The sequence below is a fragment of the Petaurus breviceps genome, unplaced genomic scaffold, assembly GCF_028583685.1.
Source record: "Petaurus breviceps papuanus isolate PSGF00001 unplaced genomic scaffold, PetGlider_PUasm1.0 80, whole genome shotgun sequence".
In the NCBI taxonomy this organism is placed as follows: domain Eukaryota; kingdom Metazoa; phylum Chordata; class Mammalia; order Diprotodontia; family Petauridae; genus Petaurus; species Petaurus breviceps.
Genome location: NW_027186540.1, coordinates 16,437,819 through 16,448,666, shown reverse-complemented (window position 1 = coordinate 16,448,666; position 10,848 = coordinate 16,437,819). Strand labels below are relative to the sequence as shown.

The 10,848-nt window shown below is 34.6% G+C and overlaps 1 protein-coding gene across 4 annotated transcripts in view; it reads left to right on the top strand.

Moving 5' to 3' along the window:
* LOC138176029 (platelet glycoprotein 4-like) overlaps positions 1 to 10,848 on the top strand; it is a 57,229-nt gene that overhangs the window by 30,226 nt on the left and 16,155 nt on the right. For all 4 annotated transcript variants that reach the window (XM_069106760.1, XM_069106758.1, XM_069106761.1 and 1 more), the window contains exons 6-9: positions 1,064 to 1,243; positions 1,884 to 1,975; positions 5,039 to 5,085; positions 8,188 to 8,257. In XM_069106760.1, the coding sequence (XP_068962861.1) occupies positions 1,064 to 1,243; positions 1,884 to 1,975; positions 5,039 to 5,085; positions 8,188 to 8,257 (389 nt within the window). The remainder of the gene's footprint in view (positions 1 to 1,063; positions 1,244 to 1,883; positions 1,976 to 5,038; positions 5,086 to 8,187; positions 8,258 to 10,848) is intronic.

Here is a 10,848-nt window from a genome sequence, read left to right as displayed (position 1 = left end):
TCTCTGTCTCTCTGTCTCTCTCTCTCTCTCTCTCTCTCTGTCTCTCTGTCTCTGTCTCTGTCTCTGTCTCTCTCTGTCTGTGTCTCTCTCTGTCTCTTTCCTCTGTCTCTTTCCTCTCTCTCTCTCTCTCTCTCTCTCTCTCTCTCTCTCTCTCTCTCTCTCTCTCCCTCTCTCTCTCTTTCTCTCTCTCTCTCTCTCTCTCTCTCTCTCTCTCTCTCTCTCTCTCTCTCTCTCTCTCTCTCTCTCTCTCTCTCTCTCTCTCTCTCTCTCTCTCTCTCTCTCTCTCTCTCTCTCTCTCTCTCTCTTTCTCTCTCACATGCCCTCTCCCATAGTTTTTGATAAAAATTGGTGTTGTCTGATGATATTATTTCTCTCAATTTGAAGGTTGTTTGTATATAGAGACATAGTTACTTTTTCCCAGATGCCTAATTATGTATGAGTAATTTTAATGTTTCTGTGAGTTATAAAATATTATCTAAGTTTTGATATGATAATGTACTGGAACTCTTTGGGAGAAAAATGCAGTATAGGCATAACCCATGTCTATATTATCAAAATGTTCTTGACTTTGTTGTTTAATCCAGTTTTATTTTAAATATCAATGCCCAGAATCACAGAAGAACAATCTCATTTTACAAATAAAGAAACTGAGGTCCCAAGAGGATAGTAACTTATATAAGGTCAAATAGGTAGCAACTGACAAAAAAAAAAATCATTCCAACTTCCCTCCTCTTATTCCCAAATCAACACTAGTTAGTTTATTTATGATCATTTGAGGGTATACATATCACCAGATCATTCATATGGCCACCAGCTGGATTACAAAAGCATTTATAGTATTGATGGCAGCAAGTAGCAATAATTACTGAGGCTAAAATACTCTGGTTTCTTGTTAGGTATATTGATTCAAGCGATAGTGGTTTCGGTGGACTTGGTGACCTAAATCTTTTGGTCTTGGCAAGACTTGGCAGAAGTCTTAAGCAAATGCTGCCAATTCCATTAAATTTTGTTGTAATGTTCTCTTTCTCAAATTTTAATTTAATTCATTATTATTTTTTTACAGGCTGCACCCATTCTGTATCCAAACTCCTTTGTCCAGATGGTATTAAATACATTTATCAAGAAATCAAAATCTTCTATGTTCCAAGTCAGAACCTTGAAAGAGCTATTGTGGGGCTATACAGATCCATTTCTAAGCATGGTTCCTTACCCCATTGATACAACAGTTGGTGTATTCTACCCCGTAAGTAACAAATATTCAGAGTTCGTTATACCTTATAGATGGGTAAAGAAAAATGATTGACATTCATTTGAATCATTGTGACTTTTATTGTTATATTATAAAAAAACTAGTAACAAAGATATTTTAAGACCTCCGAGGAAATGGATTGTTGAAATAATGGAAATAGTCACAAACACAGGGAAATCATCAGTTATTCTAGTGATTCCAAGTGAACAGGAAATACAATTGACACTTTTGTTTTAGCACCCAATATAGTCATTATCATGTATTGGAAACTGTCTTGATTGTAATTTGGTCTTATTCTTTATTATTTCATTTCAATTGTTAATTCAAATATGTTTCCTCTCAATTTGTATTGTTTTCTGCCTCCTTCATAGATCTTTATTTTCTCATTTTTTTTCATTATACTAGTAAAGAATTAGTTTACTTTCCAAACTAAACAACACTATTTAATTTTCAGATCTTGGATTTTTCAAGCTGGTTAGAGTGCTATGTTTAAATTTAACAACCCACTAAGTTGTCTTAATTTGTGTATTAAATTAAAAAATCACCATTTTCATTAAAATAATTCCTTACCAGTATATAGCTTTAAACAGTGACTTGTTACAAAAACAATTTCTTTCTTTTGTCTTTTTTGCAGTACAACAATACAGTAGATGGAGTTTACAAAGTTTTCAGTGGAAAAGATGACATAAGCAAAGTCGCAATAATTGACACTTACAAAGACAAAAAGTATGTGGCTTTTCATTGAGACCATGTTATTTTCACTTTCACTAAAACCTTTTGAGGGGTAATTTAAGTTGGGAAGTTTTAAAGATAATCTTTTTATTTTCTAAGTACAAATTTAATTCTTGGGCTGAACCTGTTTTTTTTTTATTACTGTTGTTTTTTTTTTAACCACAAGAGCCAGTTGAAAAGTGGCAAATTGGAATGAATAGCTAATTTTATCTTACATGCAAAAAAGCTAATTAATTGGTTTGAATTTTGTTGATGGTACCACAAAAATTGGAATATATTCATTGGCATTAAAGTCACTTGAATGTGTCTCAACATGATTGATTGAATTATCATGTTTTCTTATGTGGAGTACTGTCACCGAGAATCCTTTTAAGGTTATTTTTCTTCTCAGGATTTGTGCCACCAAAGGTCATTGACAGGTTAGATTTGCCTTTCAAGCAATCCTCTTCTCTGGACTTATGAGCAAAAGTATAAAATGCCATTCTTTTGACTTTTTCCTATTGCCACATATGGCCAAAAAGGATATGGAGAGCTTGTAAACTCAATTATGAGAAAGTGACCTAGTATTTCTATATTAATAAGGCAATAAGTTCCTTTGATAGTACAAAAATAGATTTAGTGTGAAGGAAGGATTAGAACTTACAATATATAAGTGCATTTATAAACCATCTTATAATTTTAATTTACTTTGGAGATAGAAAACATAGACCTCTTTTCTTAATCTTGTATTTAGCTAAGAAATATAGCTTTAAGGAGGAAATTGATCACTTACTTGCTCCATATTTTCCACTCTACTAGGCAAATGTTTTAGTTTCTTGACTATATGATTTCACCAATATAAATTTAAGGACCCTGTTTTTGTTAAGTTCATATGAGAAAAACCTGGGAGACGGAGGCATTTAGTATACTGAAAGCTGCTGTACATTATTAATGTATCAGATAACCAAAAAATAAACAAATAACTAATGTGAGTTTAGACCAAATTAAGAGGTATATAGTACTCAGTGTGTAGAAGATTATTGTCTTGCTATACTTTGACTTGGTCAGACAACAGGTAGAATATCATGTTCAATTCTAAATATCACATTTTAGTGTAGGTGTGTGATTAAATTGTGTAAGTAAGTATATAGAGATGTGTTGAGAGTTTCAGGGGACACAATGTTAGATATGTCTGGAATCTTGTCTATATCTCTGGAAAAGATACTTTAATTATTTTCTTGAAGGGAACATAAGAGGGAGCCACAAATACAACCTCTTTATTCTCTTAGGTAGAAAATACCAGAATAGAATTATATCCACCTGCCTACTTAAATGTTGCTGGTTTAGGGGCACTTTCCTTGCCATTATCTTTTAAGGTGAAAGATACCCAAACCTTTTGCTTACTGGTCTAACCCATTTCTACTATATAAGAGTTATACTGAAGACTTCCCAAACAGTGAATGGAGAGTAAATAGATTTATTTAAGCATATTGAAAACAAAACAAAAAAAATTGGTTCTACAGAGTAGAAAATACAATAAAATACACAAGTGTGAATAAACTCTTCAAATGAAAGCAAAATCACACTCATTCAAGAGAGGGCCTAATTTCAACCAAGTGGAAATTCCCCATAGACTCTAAGGAGGAAAGGGCAAAACCAAGGTGATGAGGAGCTGCCCTCCCCTATATGGCCACAAGAGCCTTTCTCTTTTTCTTACCATTGGTCAGTTTTCCTTTAAAAAAAGTATACAACTAAAGGAAAGAATAAAGAATGTCTCTCCTCCTCATAGCTCTCCTTCCAACTAACCCCATCCTTCACACACACAGGAAGGCTCACATCAGTATTTTTTCCACCAATTAGCAGAGTTTCAGGCAAAATACTCCTGATTTCATTGGAAACCTGGATTATTTTAGGAAGGATATTGACCAACAAGGAAGAATCCATGTGAAGACTCCCAAAATTTCTTGTAATGCTTCGTTAAGACTAGAAAAGGGATAATTTGGGGGAAGCTGGGTGCCTCAGATTCAATTGTTAGAAAGATCTTGATGTGGAAGAGAGATTAGATTTATGCTTAAAGAGGGAAGAACCAGGAGAAAAGAGAAGATACAGAGATGTAAGATTAGATTCGGAGAGATGAAAAGTCCCCTAACAACTTGTGGTGGTTGTTCAGTTGTTCCAGTCATGTTTGACACTTTATGACCCAATTTGGGCTTTTCTTGGCAAACATACTGGAGTGCTTTGCCATTTCCTTCTCTAACTCATTTTATAGAAGCTCTACTAGCCCTGGGAAATCCCTCAACTTCTCGGGGCCTCAGTTTCCCCATGCATTAGATGACCTCTAAGGTTTCTTCCATCTCTAGATCTTTGATCTTATGTTCTTATATGTGATGTCAGAAAGATCCAAAGAAGAGAGGGAAGAAAACAGAACAATAAAATTTAGAAATAAAGGGAATATGGTATAGAAAGATGGCATGAGTTGAAGTCCTGACTCAACCTTTTAGTATCTTAGACAGTTATGTAAGACTTAAAGTTCAAAAGTGGTGTCACCTTCATTAGTAGAGGGAACTTCCTTACTAGGCATTCTACCAGTGGAAGTAGCAGATCTGACCGAAAACAAACAAAAGTAGATATGTAAAACATAAAGCATCACATGTGTGTTCAAATAAAGTCTCTGTGTTGGGCATGTCCTTTTGTTTGATATAGGCACAAATCAATTCTCTGTATTACCTGCAAAATTTCCCAATTAGAACAGAAAAAAAAACAGTAGAAATTGTGTATTTTGTAGCTTCATTGTGGAAAGCTTAACTTCTCTAATGATCTTTCTTTGATTTATAGCGATTCCAGTTTACTTTCATATCTTTTACATGTATTTCCAACTATAATTGAAAATGCAAGAAATGATCATTTCATAACTCTCCCCACCTATTCTGTGTATTAGATGGTTAGAGTTCTATAGTCTTCTGTAATCTGCTATACACAGCTCTCCTCTCTAAGTCTGAAATATGTGTGTGTGTGTATTGGCAAAAGAGAAATACACAAGGTAACTATATTAGCTCATTGGAATATCTTTTGGTCTAGGAATCTCTCATATTGGCCTGGTTACTGTGACATGATCAACGGCACAGGTAAGGATGGATATTCATGGCAAGAATTTTAGTAAGTGTTTGAATATTTTGGCAATCTAATGATGGCACTCAAAGGCTCAAACCTTTATGAACACACAGATTTACATGAGTCCTTTAAAAAAATCTTTATTTAAAAGAATTCTCTTCCTAGCAATAGCAATAAAGAATGTGGAAGTGTTAGAGTAGCTGACTGATTTGTGTTCATATCTTTTGCAAAAAACTTATAGAGATAATAATGTGGACTTGAAAGAATAGAAAATACAGAAAATTATTCAAAGGCAAACATGTTTCTACCTGAGTTTTGAAACCAAGGAAGAATGAATGAAATGAAAAAATAGGGCACGTCTATTTTAAATGGCCAGAAATAAGGGAAGAGGGGATGAATAAATTTGTGGAGAAATGTATCTTTCCCATGTTGTAATTATCTGATGCTGTAAGAGATACATTGGGCATTCTAAACTTTTTTCGTGTCAACAAGGGAGACAGACAACTAATAATAGAAGGTTTGAGTTGATAAAGGGAGGCAACATTATTGTGTAAGGCAAGAGGAACTAGACCAGAGCTTTCAGTTCTTGGGAAGTTAGTGGGCATTATTGCTAGGGAAATTAATATCCAAGATCTATTCATAATCAGGGAGTTATCACAGTTCAGTTTGAAGGAGATTAACTCTGGAGTCAGCAATCCTGGGTTCAGATTCTGCCTCTGATACTTAGTTCCCCTGGGATTGAGGAAGTCAATTAACTTCCCTACACTGGGATTCAGTGTTTACTTCTTTCAAATGAGAGGCATGTACTAGACTGGTCTTTGAACTTTCTCTCTGTTTTAGATCTTACCCCATACTCTTGTGGTCAGTGTAAAGCACGAGTCAGGAGAGGAAGGAAAAAGAACAAAGTTGTCAAATTTTAAACAGAGGTAGCATAGAGGCAGCAAGATAGAGAGGTAATATTGGAGTCAGAAAGATCCAAGTTGAAGTCCCAGAACATAATATCTCTTGGTGCTTTAGACAACTTTCTGACTTAAAAGCTGCAGGGACTGTGCCAACCTGCCTCGGTAGGAATTTCTTGTAACAATGGCATCACAGTCACGGTCCCTATCTCTTCACTTCAATTAGAAAATATTAGAATAAAGAAGGGTTGAGCTTCATATGGTATTATTTCCTCAAAATATTTTATTTTCTCTGCTTTATGTAAAGTAGTAATATCAATTCCTGACTTTCAGTAGTGTTTTTTTTTTTTTTTTGTTTAATTGATTTTACTTTTGGATTAATGATTCTGGTTTCTTTTTCAAGGTTTCCTTGTCTTAATTATTCCCAATCTCCTAATGAATGAACACATTTGTCTAGTATTATAGCCTTTATAGCAAATCTGTAGGCTTGCTATTGCAATATATACCAATAAACATTCTGAGTTTTGGTTGAAGATGTTATGGTAAATGAAATTTGAAGTGGCGAGTGTAACTGACTAGAAGCATTTCTTCAAAATTATATTTCCGCAAAGACAAAAAGACAAAGTATCCTGAGTTAACCTTAAATAGCAGGTCTTTTTTTTCCTGAAGGAGAAAACTTCCATTAATAACAAACAAAAGAAAACAAGACATTTTTTGTTCTATGTTGAGAGTAACTCTGAGATGGGTTTTATTAAATATGGTCTGACAAAGGTGCTATGAAAGACAAGGGGAATAACCCACAACTGTCACTCCTAGAAAAAGATATTTAAGGGGAAAATCTGAGGATAATATGAGAAAGATGCAGAAATAAATGGGGCCAAAACAGAGGACCAAGACTAAGTCCCTGAGGATATTTTCTTAGTAACAGCCCTTAGGGGACCCAAACCTAGGAAAACAAGTTTTCAAAAGCTGTTTTGGCACTGGATACTCTTTCCCTTGCCCTCTTCAATGAGTTTAAAATAATCTAATGCTAAAGTCAAACTATCAGATGTGATAAGAATCTTTATAGCTGCTAGTGGAAATATTCATTAATGCTATTTCCTTAGTTTGCAATTCCTTCAGCATCTCAACTGTGAAATTTATCTTTACTAATTAGGCATAGTTATTGAGAAGGCTATTGTATAGATCTTTTCCCTGAAGTGACCAGATTAAGTACAAATCACAAAGCATTTCTAATTGCTCCCTAATGTGCCAAAGAATCATTTATTTCCTTTAACATTTTCCAAATCTACATACTGGAATGAAGATGGGGAGGAGGGAGAGAGAGGAAAGGTCAGGACTAATGATCAATGGTGGTATATTTCTTTAATCATGGCCATTAAATGGTAGCCAGTCTTGTTGACAGCATCATTTGAAATGGAAGATTGATTTCTTGGCTCAGAAATAATGAATAGTTTTTCCTTTATTTTGTATGAGTACATACATATGTATGTATATGTATATGTAAGAATTTTACCAGCAGTGCCTTGGATATGGTAGGTAGTCAATAATTACATAAGTGATTTCTGGGAGAATGAACATACAGACTCCACTTTTTTTTGTTTTGTTTTGTTTTGTTTTTTAAGCAATAGGGGTTAAGTAACTTGCTCAAGGTTACACAGCCAGTTATTTCTGGGTGTGGTGCTGAGTATCAGAGCCCAGATTCGATCCCAGGTCATCCCAACACTGGGGCCCATGTTATTACTCGCTGAGCCACCTGGCTGCCCTGTTTTTTTTTAACTAGTTAAATTTCCCAATTGTTAAACAGGAGACTTGTATCTAGTGAGAGTTGTATAACTATTTTCAACAATTATATAATAGCTTCTAGAGCAAACAAACATTAACGAAAATATGTGGTAGCTTCCAGGGGAAAATCTGAGGCAACCAAAATGCTTATTCAATGAGTCAATAACTGTCAACTAAATTCTAGGGTTTTTTTTTCTTTTTTAACAACTGCAATTAACCACTTTCTAATTTTTATAAGAAAAAGTTGTGATTTTTTATGTGTTTTAAAAATTCTCCATTTCATCTTTAATAGAAGAAAAATGATTCACACATGAAAAACACATGAATTTAGGTTTTGTTTGTGAAAGGATTTTTTTTCTAGCATGCACATAATACTCCACTCAGAAAAATCTGATTAGTTTCCCACTTTATTTTCTATTGTTTTAAAAACAGATGCAGCCTCATTTCCTCCTTTTGTGGAGAAGTCCAGGATATTGAGGTTCTTTTCCTCTGATATTTGCAGGTAAGATTGAGAGTATTCCTTTGAATTTCATTTCAGAATTATATTCAATTTTCCCCCAAGTGATTGTGATAAGGTTAAAGAGACCATATTAATGGGTCATATTTAAAGAAACATAATTATATTTTACTAGATTGCTGTAAGCAGCTGGATGTCAGGGCCTCTGTCTTATTTCTGTATATCCTACACTGCCTAGTACCTAATAAATCAATTCTTAGATCATTTGAAACAAGGTTACTGTTGTTTTTCCATTCTTCCCTCTGATCAATGCATTTTCAGGTTTCTGAAACTGTTTAGATATGGCCAACATTTATGAAGCATCTCTTATATAGAAATCAATGTGAAAGGCACTGAAGAAGATTCATTAGATCAGATATCCATGCCTCCAAAGATCTTACAATATAGTAGGGGAAGTAAGACCCATACCTATATGACTAATTTGTATAAATTAGAACAAAGAGATATAGAAAGGGTTATTAGATGTCTGAGATGAAATGGCTTAGAGAATTAGGAAAACCTTCATGGAAGAGGGAACATGGGAGTTAGATCTTGAAGGATATAGAGAATTTATATGTAACTTTTAAACATTCATTGATAACTTGTTTTTACATCACCATAATTTCCAAATATATAACCATCTCCCCTCCTCCCTCTCAATCCAGGCACCCAGCAATCCATCTCTTAAAAAATAAAAAGAGTGGAGCGGCTGGGTGGCGCAGTTAATAGAGAACTGGCCCTGGAGACAGGAGGACCTGAGTTCAAATCCAACCTCAGACACAACATAAAAACTAGCCATGTGACCTTGGGCAAGCCACTTAACCCTAATTGCCCTACCTTCTCCCCTCCAAAAAAAAAGGCAAAAAATAAAAATAAAAAGATTGAGGAAGCAATTGTATCAATTATCAAGTATTTATTAGGTACATGTTAGGTGCTAAGAGAAAAAGACAAAAAGATGGTCCTTGTCTTTGAGCAGCTTAAATTCTAGCCAATGAAATATAGCATGTATGTGTGTGTTTGTATACTCAAATTGTATACAAAATGGATACAAGATAATTTGGAAGTGATATGGAAAGACTTCATATAGAAGACATGTGAACTTATCCTTGAAGAAACTAGGGATCATAAGAGGTGAAGGAAGGTGAGCTAATGCCAGGAATAAGGGGCAGTTACCAATCAATATTATAATATATGTATGATTTAATTGCGTTAATATTTTAGGGGTGGGGAATGGGACAATATTCTAAGTATTGGAAAAATATGGCAAAACAGGAAGACTCAGAATGCTTAAAGATAAGCCAAAGATAATTTGGCAAGTGTCATAACAGCTGTTAATGCATTAAATGATGTTTTATAGGATAAGGCTAGAAAGGAATCTGGAGTCAGACCATGGAAGGCTTTGAAATGCTAAACTAAAAAGATTAATCAAAATTTTTGGTCAGCAGGATACCATTAAACCTTTTTTGTATAGTGGCATGATGTTTGAATCAGAAGATCAATCTGGAAGCAGTGTAAAAAATAAATAGGAAGTGAATGAGATTGGAGAAAAAAAAGATAGATTAAAAGTTTAGCCCAGATTTGTGATAAGAATTATCTCTACCAGGGTAGTACCAATTAAAATAGGAAAAAGAAGACAGGCTTGGAACCCTGTGTGACTAGGAATATGTGGTTCCATTAACAAACATGGGAAAGGCAGGAAGAGGTACAGGATTAGAGGAAAAGGCAAAAACCTTTTTTCTAGGGTCATGTTAAATTTGGTTTTCTAGGTATAGATCCAAGGAGATGTGGCCAGTGAGTAGTTGAAATCATGTTGTAAAGAAGGATGATAATTTGGAAATCTCCTGAATAAAAGTGATATCTGGAATAAATAAGAGTGGATGAGATCTACAAAAGAGGGGGTATATAAAGAAGTGGGGGTAGAGAGAAAGGAATGAGCAAAAATCCTATTATTAGGTAAGAAGAGAAAAATAATACCAGCAGACAAAGAATGAAATAGTAAGGCAGATGGAAAGCTGGGATCATACAGCACCATGGAAACAAGATAGGAACTTATCAACAAGAAGGGCTTGATTATCAGGGTCAAATACTTCTGGAAAGTAGAGGAGGCTGGGCACTGACAAAAGCTAACATGAAGTTATTGACCTTTGGAAACACAATTTCACTTGAGAAATAGGACTGGAAACTAGATATTAAGGAACTGAGGGTTAAGTAAATGTTGAGAATGTAGAGGCATTGGACATGGAAGATTTTTTCAAGAAATGTTGCCTATGAAAGGGGAAAAATAAAGGCAAGCTCTTTTAGGATGAGGGAAATAAAAACATATTTGTAAATGGAGGAAAAAGAGACTATGGAGAAGGAGAGAGTAGGATTGTTAAAACCCAGTTCTATAGAAGGTGATGGGACTAGTTATCAAGGATGAGGTATTAACATTTACAAAGATAAGAAACATTCTTCCCTGTAGATAAGAAAATATATTTTAAAACATGTTCTGAAGTGTAGAGGAAGAGAGCTGAAGAAATTCAGGGTGGATTACCTTGATCTCAGAAGTAGGAGAGTGTCATCTGCTGGCAGTTTAAAAGAAAATGACTTTGCCTTTC